Genomic DNA, 17994 nt, shown 5'->3' on the forward strand with positions numbered 1-17994 from the left:
CCATATTCTCTTTATTATGAATCACAATAAGAAGTGCTTGTATTCCACAGCTGTTCTGGTTTTGATTTATTATTCAGAGGTTTTTATTTGGAAGGCTGTGGTTTTCCATGCGTTCTGAGATTTGTTGCTGCAGATTCTGAAGCTTGTAAAACTCAGAGAACTTCAACCCGTCTCTGTTATTTCTGCTCAGTCTTCCAGTTTTATTTCGACCCATCGTGGCAGTCCCGAATACGCGACATCAAGACTCGTGTCAGCAAAGTCACGCCGGTTCTTGAGTCTGTGTCAGACGTTACTCTCTGGCGGCGCCGGTGACAAACAGTCGCCTGATGTTCGCCGTGACAGCGGGTGCGTAGACGTGAACGTCGTGTTTTCCACCTGGAGAACAGCAAGAGTTCAGCAGTTTAGAGGAATCGTCATGACACTGAGACGGCTGCATCCAGAGTGAGAGAAGAACTGGTGCCACCTGTGTTATCCACCTTATTATTGTTGTTATTTTATTCTATTTTCAGGCTTATTGTTGTCACTGAACTCCTGTAATTTCCTATCAAAAACAAGGCAAAATATGTTGTGACACCCGGCTCCTTGTATAGACCTACACCTATCCAAGCATGTGTGTGTGGGCGCGTGTGCCTGTATTGGGGGTCTAGAAATGCACATATATAAGCACATGCAGCTTTTATGGCAGCAGCTCCATCGTGAATGTGATGGAGGGTGTGAAGCTGCATTTTAATGGATGATTATGTTTTATGTTTTCTCTACAGTGACCCGCAATGGCAGACCAATATTGTTCCCCTCCCTTCCCACTCCTCTCTCTTTCACACACACACCCACACGCACACACACAAACTCACACACACTCTAATATGACTACCCCCCTCTGTAATATCCGTCCACCATATGCCCCTCAACCCCGCCACCTTTTCACACAGTGCTTCCATTCACCTCCCCGGCCTCCCCCTCACTCACCCCGGGCTATGTCGGGCTGACACCAGGTGCTCTCCTCCGTCTTCGGGGCAGAGGAGAGCGTGACTTAACATCCAGCCGTTCTAGTAAAGGACATTCTCCTCTCTATTACCTACTTATGGAAAGGTCAAACAGCATGAATAGAAAGGTTGGAAGCACTCATAATGTAAAACGCATGCTCTCCTCTTTTCTCCTCCTCCCTACATGCCCCGTCAGCACTCTCCACGACTTACCTTCTTTAATCTGACACACAGAATAAGCGCGATGGAAGGACAGACGGACCGTCAAAAAAAATCACACGTGTGTAGGAGGTGGAGATACCACTCCTCTATCAGTGCTGAGTCGCAGGGTGGGACAAAGAAGAAATTATTTTGGATTCCAAAGACCATTAGCATGACTATAGGTGCATTAAAATGCTAGATAGTGGCAGCAGAGAGGGGAGGCGGAGGAGCTCAGGGGAGCAGGGGGGGTCTCCTTCACTCCTTCAGTCTAGTCTCCATTTGTGAGGGTGAAATCAGATGCGATTGGTTTAGATCTCTTTTTTGTCTTTGTACGGTTCACACAAAACTAGAGCTTTCAGACATGTTCTGATCGGCTTGCTTGTTTTATTTATAGCAGTCCATACATTCAGATAGACAAACCTGATGGCTATTAACTTTACCATTATTCCTCATGTAAACCGTCTATTCCAGTAAAGATTAACAGCTTGTGCAAGGTTGTTTCTATTTTTCTATTAAAAAAAGACTAAAAGCATGTACCTGTGGTCATTTTGGACTCCCACATGTGGGAAACTAATCAATTTCTGTGGAAAGGGGTTGGTGTCCAGGATGCACAACTGCTGTTGTTGTTCCTTTCACCTTGTGTAAACTAAAAAAGGTATTGAACTCAGTGCCACTCTGTGCATCCGTCCTCCACTCTCAGGTATTGATATTCATGGCTCGAGACACGTGTGAAGGTTCTCTGAGTGTTCCAGAAACACCTTTTCACACTCCTTCACACTTTTTTCTGCCCCAAAACGGCTGTTTTGTTGTTGCCTCCACGTCACCTCACCTCAGCCGGCATTGTGCTTCAGCTGTGAGCTTTAATCTAATAATGTGTGTGTTTGTGTGCCTGTATTAGTGTTTGTCTGTGTGTGTGCAAATCAATAGTGATATATAATTCACTGCATCCCAGTCCCACCACTCTTTATACCCACACATACTGCCTTTTTAATATTGCATGAGGACGCACAAACACACACACAGATGTGGGGGGCAGGGGGAATATGTGTGTGCTGGCGTGTGTTTCTCCCCTCAGAATGGTAAAAGGGGCTCTTCTGCGTCCCTCTAACCCATTCTCCGTACGTGATCCGGGTGCAGTTCCTCCCTCCTCCCTCACCTTTTCCTCCTACTCCATCTTCCCTCCTTTTCCTCCCTCCTTCATTAACAAATCTTTGTTTTGCTCTCTATTTCCTCCGTCTACATTCCTCGCTCTCCCCCTTCTATCTTCCTCAGCGCTGTTTCTGAACTTCACCCTTGGGGTCTCTGCATTCACTGTTTTCCATGTGAATAAATAAGAATTCATCTCCACATTTAAATAGCTTCAGGGTTTCATGTGCACACACACTCACTCACACACATGCACAAATACACACACGTCTTTGTCATGTTTATAAATCATTAGAGTCTAAGGTCACCAGGGGTCACACCTCGCTCCCTGGCCACTGTGCTCCGCTCTGATTGGTTGCCGCCACTGCAGGCAACTCAGCGCGCCTGTTAGCTTAGCCGTGCTTTTACGCTCACCTTGCCTCCGGTGTATGTTTGTGCACACTGAATTATTTAACAGCTAGTTCCTCTGTGTATGTATTTATACATCTGTGTCTTTAAAATCCACACAAATGCCCCCCAAACCCCTCACCCCATTTGTTAGCCCATATTTTCTTCAACCATTTGCACCACGCACAGATATGTACAAAAGTGCACTCTTACCTCGTCCGCCGCGGCTCTACGTGCACGTTCCGCCTCCCCGTGACTCCCTATGTGTTTTATTGCAACATGAAAGAGTCTCGCCATAAACACGTTAATGGCTTTGATCACATAATGAGCTGAACAAATAGGAAACAACAGGGAAATTAAACAGAAAAGGATAACGAAAAAAACCTGCACGTGCTGACAGCACAATCTCCATTCGACTGAGCGGGAGCTAATTAGTGTTTTACGCTCTGCTATTCTCTGCTGAGACACTTGGCATAACAGGAAGTTGCACAGGCGACTCTCAAACAAATATTACGCTCACACGTTGACTCACGTGCACACATTTGTGCGCAGTCGTTTGTTTTTTTAATCATTGTTACATCCATGAGATGGAGGATGCTTTAATGAAGCTTAATTTTCTTTGTTTAACTGATTGAAAATGAAAGAAATGAACTTCTTGATACTGTTTTCCCCACAGAAACCTAAGTACAATTATCTTTATTTCTGCCTTTCTGATGAAATGATCCCTCACACCTGATTTCTACCACACCTGCACAGATTAATCATAGTCACGGCTCCTCTTTGTTCCCGCGGAGCGGTCCTAACCGTGCCTTTATGTGCTCGTGCAGCGGCCTCCTGGTTTGAAGACGTGGTGAAATATTTACAGTGACATTTAGAGACGAGCCCTTGGACGGGAGAGCGACGGCAACATAAATTATGCAAAGGCGGGAGAAATCAAATGCAAGACGATCTACAAACGTTCATTTTTCTGACAGAGCAGCAGAGCTTGCGTGCAGTTTTGTGGCAAAGCAGCCTCCGTCCTCGGTCCTCTAGGTCCCACTGATCCACTGGAGGTTCCACGGACGTTTTTTTGTCGACTCACGGGTGAGAGTTTCAGTAAACATCTCAAAACAATATCGGTTCACACTGACTGGAATAATCACAGTCGGAGAACAAGAGGAGCCTGGATAATGGGATTAAAGTTTCATGGGAAACGACAGAAGAGTCGGTGTTGGTTTATTTTAACCACGGCCGCAGTCCTGCCCTGTGAGCGTAACCGTGCGGTTATTGTTCCAAACATGAGGCCTAAACACACTTTAAGTCCGGCCGCAGTGTTTTATTAACTGTAACAGTGTGCTTCTCTTAGCACAAACCATAATCTCACCACGTTGCGTTTGAGCTCGGATCCTAACATCATGTTATAAAGCTCTGCAACGTTGTGTAAATGCACATCGGTTCTATTGTGAGGAGTGGCAGGAAAAAGGCTGTTTCAATCCCAAAACAGGAACGTACCACCTTTTACTCCTCTGGTTTTGGGGGATAATTTAGAGTTGATCTCTCACTTTGTTTTTCAGACCAGAAGCCTCAAACTGTTCCAGAAAGTCGCCGCGATATAAATCTGAACGCAGTCAATGGAAGCTGCCAGTGGTGTTAGCCGCCCGAGCTAATCAGAGCAGCGTTTAAAATTAGAATAAATATGACTCGCAGGTGATGATGTAGCACTTTTAAACGGTGGATGACAGATAATGATGGCATTTGTGAAAAAAAAGATGTAAAGTCCAATTAACAAAGCAAAGTGAGGAGAGACAAGATTTGCTTCTATTTTTAACGTTTTCTGCCTTCTGTACTTCGCCTGTTATTGGCTTATTCCGCAGTCGCAGCCTTTCCTTTCTTCTTCTGTCGTTCCGTGTTTTCGTCGTGCGCTTTCCTTGCGCTCTTCCCTCCCGTGTTTTTGAACTGTGAGTTGTTTTGTCTGGTTAATTACCTGTGCACCAGTTGGGAGGTAAATGTTTGACAATAGGCAGTGACTCTGGCAATTGTCAAACTGTGTGTGTGTGTGTGTTTGTGTGTATGAGAGCGAGTGAGAGAGCATAAAGGTATCATAAATCTAGTATTATTGTAAGGCCTCAGTTATGTGACAGCATGTGGACATGATGGCTGTGGTGTTGTTGTTGAGCTCTCTCCCTCTCTCTCTCTCTCTCTCTCTCCCACACACACACACACACACACACAGTGAGGAGTCTCCCATGGTGCTCTATCCTGCTGTCTCTATCCAAGTATTTTCTTTGATCAGAGAGACGATACTGATTAAAAGGAATGATGTCTGTCGTGACGGCAAATATATTCACAGACAAAAGGGGGGACAATGTGGCATCTCCCTCTTTCCCTCCCTCTCTCCCGTCTCTCTTTCCCTCCCTCTCTCTCTCCAATTTGTAAAGAAACCACCAAAAATACCAACAGACTGCCATTGGAGGAACATCCAGCTCCACTTGCTGTCAACAAACATCTCCCAAATGAATCCCCTTTAAATGGGCACCTAAACACAGGTTGCAACTGTTCACTGTTATGGTCCAAATGTTCTTTTAAGAGGGGAGAAAAAGGGGTTTTGACTTGAGAGGAACTTGTTTATTTTAAAGAAAACCTAAACAGGTCGGAGATGTAAAGCAGCAGGGCGAATTTGTACAAATCTGTACAACAATAAACCTATATGACAACTGACAAAGGGCTCCAAAACTCAAGTGTGACGTGCTTCCAGCACCTGTGTGTGACAGTCAGCAGGTGTCCATCCCAATATTTACCACTAAAATATCTAACATAATTCCATCTGCCCCCAAACTAAAAAATACCATGCTGGACTACTGTAAATGAGAACCCTCAAGCATCAGTTTGTTTAAATGTTACAACCGTGTGTGTGTGTGTGCATGTGCGTGTGTGTGTGTGTGTGAGTGAGTGAGTCTGATACAGATCAGGTAGCGATGAACAGGACAGCAGAACCTGTCTCCTCCTTCCCCTTCATCTCTGTTTAACAAGTTCATTTATTCATGAACACACACACACACACACACACACAAACATACACACACTCGATCGGATGACAGCGGGACAGACTGTTGACAGATGAAAGAGAGTTCCTGAGCTGTAGTTAAACACTCTGTCAGCACACGCGGCTGCGTGCAAACGTAGAAAGTTGGGATGGGGCGAATGAGCGGCTTTGTTTTTTAGATTTATAGATTTTAATTATTAAATTTCAAAAGAGAGGAGGGGCATTAATTATTCATAGATAGCATGTTAATTGGCTCTTGAATATTCAAAACAAAACACGGCCATGCATATTCAGATGTTTGAAGAGAGGATTAGAAAACACAAATGAAGTAAAGCTTTCCTAATGAGAAGAACAGAAGAAGAAGAAGAAGGTGCTTGAGAGAAGAAGAAAGTAGCAGAGGAGGAGGAGGAGGAGGAGGTGGTGGAAGGAAGCGAAGAGGAGGACAGAAAAGCAGAAGGAAAATCGAGTCAGGGGGGTCTTTTGTGTTTCCTGCATGATGGATGACAGTGTTGCCTAAACGAGCTAAATTAGAAGCCTTTTTCCTGCAACTCGGTTGAAATATTATCAACACGCAGCAACTTTAGCGAAAACACACGATTCAGCCGCGCACGCTGACCTTGACCGACAGAGTCGCCCCGTTTTTGGCAGCGCCTGTTCTGTGGCAGGCCAGGATATATTCTGTAATTAAAACATGAACTGAAATGCCTTTATACACACCCACTGCTGCACACACACACACACACACACACACACACACACACACACACACATAGGCACACAAAGGCACACTGACACACACCCAGTTAATGGCTTTAATTAGCCGGGCATGCATCCGGTCTTGTAATTAGCTAATAACAGCAACATGGCTGTGCTTAATTAGTGGTGGGAGGTGCTTGTAAATTAGTGACACCATTATTGAACCAGCAGCACAAACAAAATCACATCTTTTTCCTATAATCAGCAGGTTTTTGTCACGTAGCCGTTTGAATAAAACAACATTTATCACAAGGCTGTGAATTTGTTGCAACTGCGCTGCGGCGGCTAATCGCGCCTCCTCTCCCTCCGTGGTTCCGTTTTTCATGATTTTTATGTGTTGTCCTGCCGCTGTGATGTCTACAGAAGGCAAGAGGAGCGCGCTGGTTTACACTCCTTTAAGGGACATTACATCGTTTTAGCCTAATCTCTCATTACACATGAAAAGGAGCAGATTATTTGAAGGGCTTGTCATCCTCCCTCTCCTCTCCTCTCTTCATCCTCCTCATCCTCCGTTTAATTGGTGCCCCCTCAACCCGTTAATCAAATTACTTTTGAACAAAAATTGACAGTTTTCATTAATTATAAAGGATTATTCTAATTGCAATTCAAATTTATTCATTTCCAACAGACGGCGCTCAGTAATATTTCAGTGAATTAGCATATTAAATGGAGTGGTTCTTACATTAATTATGATAATGTATGCATGTTGCCTTATTTGGACTGAGTGAGCCATATGTGTGCCACACGGACAGTTTGTGTGTTTGGGCGCGCGCGGGTGTGCGCGCACAGGTGAGGGAGCGCCAAAGCATTTAATTTGTTTGACAAACATAGCAGGAGTTAAATCCACCGACCCGCCACGCACTGTACGTCTCCCTCCTCTTCTTCCCTTTCTCTCCAGTCTGCTCCCGTCCTCCCGACCTTCACTAATTACCGCCGCAGGCTTAGGTCAGATGTTAACCTTTGCACCGCCGCATAGCAATAATTAATGAAAGAAATCAGCAATAAAAATGATCAATTAGCTGTTGCAGCATGAGCTGCGGTGCCGAGTAAAGTTGGGGGTAGTTTTGATGTCTTTTTGTTTGCAGAAGTTGCTAAATCCTCTTTCCCAACAACAGGAGCAGGTTACAAACTAGCTCGTCCGCCTCAGCCTGCTGCAGTTACCTGGCTTCACCACCTGGGAGCTCCCCTGGGAACTACTTTCCCATCGGGCTTTTCCCAGGTGCATCTGCAGCCCCAGCAGGAACCGAGAGGTGAAGTTATTAATAAGCAGCTTAATTACGATGTATGATGCCGAGGGTGGCTGCAGGTGGGGAGGCAGCTCTGCTCCCATGCAGGTGTCGCCTGGTTCTGCCACCTGTGTGGAAAGAGAGAATATTCACACGTTCAACGTCTTCGTGCCGCAGACAGAAGAGAGGTGGTGTTGTTAAAATGAGCCTCAGACCTCTGACCCAATGCTGAATCACCGCTCTGCATGTGTGTGTGTGTGTGTGTGTGTGTGTGTGTGTGTGTGTGTGTGATGAGAGAAGGAGTGATTTAGAGGGAATCAGACAGGAGGAGAGAGGAAGAAGAGGTTCCCGTCAATGTTACTTCCTTCATCACCCCCCATCCAATGAAATATTTGTGAGAGCAATGACAATGAAGACATCTCTCTCTCCCCGCCTGTCTTCCTCTCTTGTACTTATGAAGGCAGTTTGGAAAAACTGTGTGTGTGTGTGTGTGTGTGTGTGTGTGTGTGTGTGTGTGTGGTGTGTGTGTGTGTGTGTGTGTGTGTGTGTGTGTAAGCTGGAACTACAAGAACAGTTGTGTGTGAGAGACAGATAACAACAAAGAGAAGTAAAAAGGAGAGAGACCACTTGAGATCGATTTGAGGTGAACTGTGTGTGTGTGGTGTGTGTGTGTGTGTGTGTGTGCGCGCGTGTGTGTGTGTGTGCGTGGGCATGCATGTCAAGCCCAGAGCTACTGATCTTTTCGAGGCTCCCCCTTCACTCATCCCCCCTCCCCTCCCCTCCTCTCTCCCCTCTGTCCCTCCTTCCACCTCTCCTCTCTCCCCACTCCCAAATCAATCAGGCTCATCTATAATTCAACAGTTTGCCTTCAGCCTTTAAAACTACAGTAACCCCCCCCCCCCCCAACACCCCCAACCCTCCCGCCTCACTTCAAGTGTCCACCCCCCTTTTCTCTGCCCTTCTGACTCCTTACCTGCCTCCCCCCTCAGAGTGAAACTTGTGAAAATCTAACTTTTGAAGGTACCTATTTTATACTTTCATCCCATTAGCTTCTCAAACTGGCCCAGTCCTGGTTCCCATCTGACTGAGGGGGGACTCCAGCCGGCCTTATGAAAGTGACAGTACTCTTATGTAATTACATGATAATTATCAGTCATATTGCGACTGTTTTGCCATCAGCAAGTGTAAATAAATTTTTAAAATGATGACGTCATACCTTTTAAAGAATGCCCTTTGGGGTTTAATTGCACAGTTTCCCCCATCACGGATGTTTTTTGTCCACAAATCCTGAGCTCTAGTCGTTCATACATCGCCAAAGTCCATCGTCATACGTCTGATCAAAGCCTGACAAATGTTGCCCATCCAGCCTGAGCAGATAGCATCTGCCCGTCAGTCGGAGCAACGCGGCGCTCGTCGCTAAGCGGTGCCACCAATGTCAGCGGCACACGCAACAGCGACGTAATGACACTTAAACACGTCGACTCTTTGGGTTTCAGGACCGGCAGACAGAACGGGGCCCCGCGCAGACATCACAAGGGGCGGCTAACGGCACCCTGGCCTTTTCCGTCATATAAATATGCAGAGATGACAACAATCATAGCATGAATAGTAATGATAACAATAAGAAGCTAAGCCCTCTTCATCATCGTCATCATCATTACCATTCCTCCGGGGAGAGGAGCAATGATTGGCAGCTAGCTGGCAGCTTGTCTTTTTTTCTCTTTTTTTTGGCTGTAGCTCAGCTATCAATTACCTCTGTGCATATCAACCATCATTATGTAAAATAACTCCACTCTGCTCTGCTCAATTCTCTTAAGTCTCGTTCCCTCGCATAACTCTTTCCCTCTCTGCCATGCAACCCCCTCTCCCTCTCAAGATGCCTTTTTTCTCGCTCTTGCACTCTATTTCACTCCCAATCACCTTACTTACCTTACCCTTCTCATCCGCTCCCTCGCTATCATCATGCTATTGCACTTTTATACTCTTATTTTATAGTTACAGCTGCTGGTTTTAATCTGTATAAGGTACATTTTTGGTGATCCTCAGGTTAAAGTGGTGTGAAGATGATTATAACCTTTTGAGTTCCCTATTTGGAGCAGTTGAATGTAATTTAAATTAAGCTGTTTCTACATCAACATCCTGTTTATGTCGCTTTATGAAAACTATACCTCAGTTTACCTGGCACTCTGAAAATAACAACTTTTATTTCATGGACTGTCCTGCAACCCTCCCCCCCTCCCCTCAAGGCCTTTATCAGCAAGCCACATCTCTGCTGAAGTGCTCTTGAACACTTCAGAAAAAAAGCATTTCCTCCACAGGAAGCAATAGATTTGCGCGTTATTACTGCGATAACAGTCGAGTCGAGGGCGTGATAGTATTTCCTATCCTTGTTTTTCCTACTCCGAAGCTAAGCGGCGCGGGGCCCAGGAATGCTATCTGATGTCATCAAATTAAACAATAACAAGCACTCAGCGTAAACAGGAAACAGGAAGTTGATCTCTGAGAGAGCGGCTCATTTATTCGCTGCATCGTGGCGATTAAAAGGGGAAAATTGTTTAAGTTACATTTTTGCAGGAAGAGAAATGAGATATTTCGCTTTTCGTTCCTGTGCTTCTTCTCTGCAGCCAAACGGATCGTTTACTGGCCCGAACAGTCGACGCACAGGCGATAGCAAAGTGTATCAGACGCGGAAGAAAAAAAATATAGCAAAAGCTCTGCCGAGAATCTTGGCAGGCAGGTGAAACCTGACATCTGAAGAAAGCAGCGAGACAGAGGAGGGAAGGGGAAAAAACACTGATCTGTTGTTCAGTTTGTCTGTACTAACTGACTGCTCTCCCCACCTGTCTGTGTGTGTGTGTGCAGTGGTGGGTGTGTGTGCATGCATGCCTGCGTGGAGACCATCCGTGTGTGTGTGAGAGAGGTTTTTTTTTTTGCTTCCAAGGCAGCGAAGTTATTCTTGGCTCGGTAGAATAGCGAGTCTTCAGGGAAAAAAACGGACATAGACATTCAGTCCTGGACACACACACACACACACAAACACACACACATACACAGCTGGAATTTCCCCAGATGTCACCCTTGCCCTGTTGGCATTGTAACTCCTCAAACGACAGAAAAGTGAGACAAAACTCCCACAATCCCCCTCCCTTATTATTTCTATCGTTGATTTCTATGTCGGGGCCGATCTCTCCTCTTCTCTCCGTTACTTCCTGTCTCTCTCTTCAGGTCTGTGTTAGTCCTATATATTAAATATTAATGTCAGTTGTGCTCTGAGCCATAATTGCCATCTCAGCCTCTGAATAATGGATGCAACTGTGCTGTTCACCGCTACACCACAGTTAACCGCCTTAAAAATCCAGCATCCGACTGTGGTTTACAGACTCAATAACCTGGCATCTCTGCATGGTTGATTGCATTATCACAGGATTTCTTTGTTTCAAATGCCTAAATTAAAGGTTACGTCTCGGCTCAAGCGCTGCGGCAGGACACCACTGGACGGTCGCACTGGCAGGAATAAAATTAGCCTGACGCTGGGCTGAAGGGCTGTTTACAAAGTCGGCAACTGGAAAAGGAATGGAGGCAGCTTAGGAACCTGTGCCTTTTCTGTTCGAAGGAATTCCTGTTGAAGGAGGGAACAATGATGTCAGATGGGTTCATTAGAGCGACCCAGGCAAATATTGCAGTGTTTGCCATCCCGCCGTGATGCAGTATTGATTATAAAAGCCCGTCGTGTAAGTAACCCAGCACGCTCGGCCTCAGGGATCATTTGCTTATAGTCATGCAGTTGTTGGATGATTACAATAAGGATAGTACAGTTTCTTCATTATCGAAAGATTACTTGTCGAGGAGGCCAAAATTGCTGTTGTTCAACACCATTTGACAATCAAATCAATCAAAATAACAGTTAAAACAAGTATAAAATGATTTCCCTTTTTCCTCACTGATTACTACAGCTCCTGCTGGTTGTGTGTGCGTGTGTCTGTGAGTGTGTGTGTGTGTGTCTGTGAGTGTGTGTGTGTGTGTGGGGGGGTGTGTGTGTGTCTGTGTGCGTGCGTGTGTCCCTCTTCGTGTTGCTGCGTGCCCAACTGGTGTCAGGTCAGCTCTCTGAGTGTGGTACTCACGCTGTAGCAAAGGTCAACGGCGCTGTTATCACTTGAACATGATCGGGGCTCGCAGGGAGGACTGAGATCGAGGAGGAGGGGAGAAGTGCTCCCCTCCCCCACAGCCATTCAGAGCCTTATAATTGCCCAGTTTAATTGGAGGCCTCTTAACGACCGGCGACTGGTCCAGCCAATCAATTCACACAAGGTGCCTGAGTGTGTCCGTGTGTGTGTGGGGGGCTGTAGTTCTTCTTTGTAGCAATGTTGATTAAGCCAGATGGGGTCAAGTAAAGGGGGAATAGGAACACAGACATATACTGCATTAAAATAAAGTATGTTCTGCTGGAAATCAATGAAACTAAAACCTCCCTGCGGGAAATAGATGACGCAGCGGATGGAAATTAGAAAATCAAGGGGATACAATCAGATATTTAAAAAGATAATTATAGAGGAGGGTTTGGGGAATAAAGTGATGGGGAGAAGTGACTGATTTTCATCCAGTGATTGGGAAATATATATATATGTGTGTGTGTGTGTGTGTGTGTGTGTGTGTGTATATATATATATACATATACATACACACACACATATATATAAACATACATGTATAATAATTTTTTTCTTCTTGTTAATGTGTTGGTGCCTCCTACTTGCTTGTGATGGTGACTGATGGTGACTGATGGTTTTCCGTCATCGTGCCGGGTTGGTTTGTGGTGATGACCTGAGCTGTGTTTAACCCAACTTAGAGCTGCTCGCTCGTTGGTGCCATATTTGATCTCTGTATGTTGGTCAAAAGCAGGTTTGCCTTTGACTCTTTGATTCTTGGTCCAGGGACTTCAGGCATATTTGAAATTCAACATCTATGCAACCTGTTACAAATATGCCCAAATCTAAATCAGACACCTTTGCTGGCGTCTTACAAAGCGTTTTAAAAACATCTGGTTCGGCTTATTTCCTCAAATACTCCCTCTTGTTTTATCAGTCCTCCCGTGTGTTCCTCAATAACTGTTCTCTTGTGTTGCTTTGGATGCTGCAGAAACTTGCTCATCTGAGATGAAGCTGATCACTACCCACATCTCCATAGGACAGTGTTGTTTTGAGAAGTGCGTTTATGTAATTTTGGTGGCAGAAAACAGCCAACAAGATGATACAACCAGGATCCAAAGCTGCAGCTTAAATCTGAGACTGAAGAAACATCATGTTTTATAAAAGAACAGTGGAGGAGGAGGTCCACAATATCATGAGTGCTTCTGTTTTGTACTTCCAATGAGCACACTTTAAACTAAGTACAATTAAGTTCACCATCGTTACATATATATTTTCATGGTCTTCTTCCGTTTTAAAAGGTCCACGAGATTCACATTTCCACCCAACCTCTTCCTTTATACAAAAATGTACAGTGGTGGGTCGGCAAAGGCGGTCACGTTAACGCTATGTTAGTGTTTTGAAAAGGACTAGACAGTGGGGGGTCAGCAGAGGTCACCGTGGCTGTCCTCAGCTGTGATAGGCTGTCACCCGGGGGGTGAGGGGTCAACATAATTAGGCATCCAGAATCCCCGCTTTGGTGTTCTAATGAAGCCTGAGCTCGTTAATGCAGAGTTTTACACCCAGACCTGCCACTGGGCTGTGCTGCACCATCACACGTGCACATGCACTCACATGCACAGCACATGCGTGAACACACGCGCGCGCGAGTGCACACCTCTGCTTTGTTCTGGCGGTCCGGTACAAAGGCTGTCATCTTTAGATCAGCGGTGCACCAGGCTCTGCCACAGGGGAATGGAGGAAGCGCAGACGTGATAAAAAGTTTAGATCCTATAAATTAAGTATAGAGTCTGGAGGCAGAGCTGTGTGTAAAAGAAATGTAGCAGCAATACTGGAATTACTCTATATTACCATGGAAAACATAAACAACCTATATTAACAGGACTCAATTGGGAAAAAGCTCATGTGCACAATGCAACCTATAGATATTCAATGCACGTATAGGCTACTCCTCAATATTGTAGATGCTGTATATGCTGTATGTTACCAGTCTGCTGTAATGGTGTATGACATCATGTGTTTCTCTAATTCTAGTAAAATCTTTAAAAAGCAAATGGTTTTTGACCTTTATTTGTGTGCGGAACGTTTATGAATGTGCACTCTGCTGTTGCAAACGTAAACCAACAGATGCACACACGCGCACGCAGATGTAACCAGCAGCAACTCTGTTATTGTGCGAGTGTCAGCCAGCTGGCTCACACCAAAACACAACCTGGATGTGTTTGTTAGCTGCTGATTGCCATCTGCATGTTTGATTTGATCTGGAATATAGATCCATGACATATGGTCACGTTTTAAACACCTAATGTCAACATATTTTTTCCTCTCTTCATGGCAGGATTAACATCAGGAAACACCTACAGCTGTATTAATGTGTTCTAACCATTGTTTAAGGGGGGAAAAAAGTATATTAACCACAACACATTTATTTTATTGTATTTATAATTACTTGTGACTGTTATCTGAAGGCTATTGCTAAATTCACATGGTGCTAATTAAGAAAATCATCTGCGATGAAGGTCGAGTCTTTGAAAGTTTGGAGCCAGAAAACTGAAGGTCAAACTTCTCAAACTTTATCTGGCTCTCAGTCGCATATTTTGAGCACTTTTGTTGGAACGGGCTGCTTTATTTGCCTTCTTGTATTTCAATCCAGCGCCTTCATGTGGCATTTCAAAGCATTCTCGGTTGGTGTGGATTTAAGAACAGAAAAACACGCTCCAAAAGGAAATTGAATTTGGCTTTCCAACAGTATGAAATATTAATTCCTCTATCTGTCTTTGCTGTTTGCTGGCTAAGCTGAGACGGCGGTTGTGCATCCTGCAAACAGGTGTAGGTTCATCTCAAATATCACTTGTCCTGTCTGTCTCTGCAGGTTCTTCCTCAAGTTTTTCCTCAAGTGCAACCAGAACTGTCTAAAAAATGCAGGCAACCCAAGAGACATGAGGAGGTTTCAGGTAAAAAAAACAACTCTTTTCCTCTGTTTTCTTACTATAATAATGCTTGAAAACACACAACTGCATAGAAAGAAAGCAGGAATGAAAGCAAAGAGGACAGAATAAAGTTGTGACTTTGATTTAGGGCTGTGCGGTCTTTATTATTTCCTTATCTTCTCAGCCCCAACGCAGTCAGGAAGACACCACTTCAGTCTGAGTGGTGATACGGGATGGCCAACAGATACAGATAGATTTATTACCAAAGTACATGTGTGTTAGAGTGTTAATGCACATTACCGTGTGCGTGCGTGTGTGTGTGTGTGTGTGTGTGTGTGTGTGTGTGTGTGTGTGGAGGGAGGGGGGAGGGACTGAGCTGTAACTCTGTGAGAGTGTGACAGTATCGGTGCCTCTAATTGTTGGGCTCTATTGTAGTGGAACCAGAGAAGACAGCTCTGTTTCATTGGTAGATAATTAAGGGCCGGACCCATCAGGAACTGTTGAACAGAGGAGGATAGACACACACACACACACAGAGCCATAGAGACTTAGTGTGTTCAGAGTGATGGTAATACTGGTGATAACGGGTTACATTTAAAGAGCTTTTCACGGTTTTAATTCCTCATTGCCGTGATCTGCAGCCCCTCCAACTTTGTAATTCCTCTGTTTCCCCCCCTTTCCTTTGCTCCCTTGTGGCGTTCCCTTCCGCCCCTCCTCCTTCCACTCCCAACTCTCTCTTTTTTAATCTTAATAATCACTTATAACCCCCCATGGCGCCTCCTCCTACAGGTGGTGGTTTCCACAACAGTCAGCGTGGAGGGTCATGTCCTGTCAGTCTCCGACAACATGTTCGTCCACAACAACTCCAAACATGGCCGACGGGCCCGCAGACTGGACACCGTTGAGGGGACTCCTTCTTACCTAGAACACGGTAAAGAGTCTGTCCGTCTGTCTGTCTGTCCGTCCGTCCGTCCGTCTGCGCACACTATGAATCTGAGCCTGTAAGCAGCATGGCCACCAGATGGTTGATGGGTTAATCCTATCAGGTGATTCCTGCCTCTCCATCTGGCTAATCCAGCTCACCACACACACTTTCCCTTACACCCACCCACACATACACACACACGCGCGCGCACACACAGTGATGTGGTACTCTGGCCATGTATATGTGTGTTAATGTCATTACACTTTTATAAACAAAGCCAGGCCATAAGAAGTTATTGTAAATCAGCTTTATTATCATGCACACACACACACACACACACACACACACCACACACACACACACACACACACACACACACACACATGCAAGCGCAGTTGGCTTTTGACAGATGAGTTTTTTGTTGTCAAAAGATTGGATTGGATTTACACACAATACTGTCATGACATCGATGTGCCATAAAGCTGATTGTATTCAATATACAGATTAGATTACTGTAAATGCTCCATACACTATTTAGTCTCAGCCTTCTTTGTGTTTTTTTGTTCAATTTTCATTTCATATTCAGGACAAAAATCCAAGTATTTGTTCAGAGTAACAGTCTGTGTAATTCAGTTTCTGCTGCCGTGCACAGACCCATTTGGGGGCTGGTTGTTTATGACCATTCTGAAGATTTCATTGGTATGTTCCAACCTGGGAGTGTTATTTCCTGGATGTCAGCACACGTCCAAGTGTCCAAAAAAGACAAAAAAAAAAACCCCAACCCAGTCTGAATCAACAATGGTTCGTCCTGGAAAAGAAACCCCAAACGTTGCCTCAGACCTCAGCACTTATTTGCAGTGTTTATCCTGTCATTTCGCTCAGGAGAACAAGGATGAACTTCTTTTCGTGGTTTCAAACACTTCTTTTTCTTCTTCCAGGAACACCTCCCTGCATTAAAGCCATCAGTCCCAGTGAGGGGTGGACCACAGGGGGCGCTACAGTCATCATCATCGGAGACAACTTCTTTGACGGCCTTCAAGTCATCTTCGGCACCATGCTGGTTTGGAGCGAGGTCAGCTTCCCGACAATCGCCATCTTGTCTCCGTGTTGTCTCAACCCCTCCGCGCTGGTTTTGCCTCCCCAACGGCGATCGTAACTCAATACCAAAACACACTTTTCCTCACGGCCGGAGCTCTTAACTGGGTGTGATGCTGCGAATGCTTGTGTTAATGTTTGTCTTAATGAGGTTTGCCCCTCTCGTGATTCCAGAGACTACAGCCGCTCCCTCACCCACTCTGTCTCCTTCTCTCTGCAAAACCGATCAAATCAGATGATTCTGATAGCCAGCGGCTTCGTGCTCACAAAAACACACACTCTGAGCTCACTATCAGACTTTCCCCCCAGCGCGGCTCCTCTGCAGAATGTTTATTTGTCTTCTGACTCCACTCACCGTGTGCGCCAAGCGACCGTGGCTCCTTTCCAACAACAACACCGAGAGTGTGTGTGTGTGCGCAGCGCGTGTGTGTGTGTGTACATGCTGGCATACATTGCTGAGCATGTGTGTTTAGAGCTGAGGGGTTTGTTTACTGTGCTGAGAGCCACACTTACACTCACTAACATGTGTACAGAGTCTCAGTTGAGTTCAGACTGACTCAGCTCTCCTCGCGCGTTCCTCCGACCGGCTCCTAACGCGCCCCTGCCAAGCAAACGTCTCATTTGTGCTAAACTTGATTATTGATTCAAACTTTGGAGAAATGTGTCAGAGAAAGTTGCCAAATTATTTCCTTGTCTCCAGCTGCCTTCCCCTGATTTTTCATCTAGCAGAAAAATCTGAAATGACAACCTCCTTGTAAATATTGGCGATGCAATTAAAACACACAAAAACAAAACGACCTTCAAACAATCACACATCAAATTAGGATCAGGAAGCTGTCATAGGACTGACGTAAAAGAAATTCCAAATGTAACCAGAGCCCGTTTGGAGATTCTTTTCACCACATTAGATAATATAAATGCAACCCCCTCCCTACCCGACCACAAACCAGACCTTAACAAAAGCTGTTGTGTTCATGCCCGAAAGAGGTAGAAATTTTAGCCTATTGAAAATGGAGGATTATTTGCTGCAGCTGATTTATAAAACGGTGTAAACACAATAATGCAGCTAACCCAAATAAAGACTCTCTACATCTATTGGCAAACAGTTATTTCCACTGACTGCAGGTTTTGGTAGTGGAACAAATAGTGCATGCATTGTCCTTCTGCACGAGGCGCTT

The 17994-nt window shown here is 45.1% G+C and overlaps 1 protein-coding gene across 2 annotated transcripts in view; it reads left to right on the top strand.

Annotated features, from left to right (window-relative positions):
- The window catches only part of LOC130537550 (transcription factor COE1-A-like), a 55927-nt gene that overhangs the window by 23111 nt on the left and 14822 nt on the right, over positions 1-17994 (top strand). For both annotated transcript variants that reach the window (XM_057054454.1, XM_057054453.1), the window contains exons 7-9: positions 14739-14820; positions 15586-15727; positions 16660-16793. In XM_057054454.1, coding sequence (XP_056910434.1) covers positions 14739-14820; positions 15586-15727; positions 16660-16793 — 358 coding nt within the window. The remainder of the gene's footprint in view (positions 1-14738; positions 14821-15585; positions 15728-16659; positions 16794-17994) is intronic.

Source organism: Takifugu flavidus, chromosome 14, assembly GCF_003711565.1.
Source record: "Takifugu flavidus isolate HTHZ2018 chromosome 14, ASM371156v2, whole genome shotgun sequence".
NCBI classification, from domain to species: domain Eukaryota; kingdom Metazoa; phylum Chordata; class Actinopteri; order Tetraodontiformes; family Tetraodontidae; genus Takifugu; species Takifugu flavidus.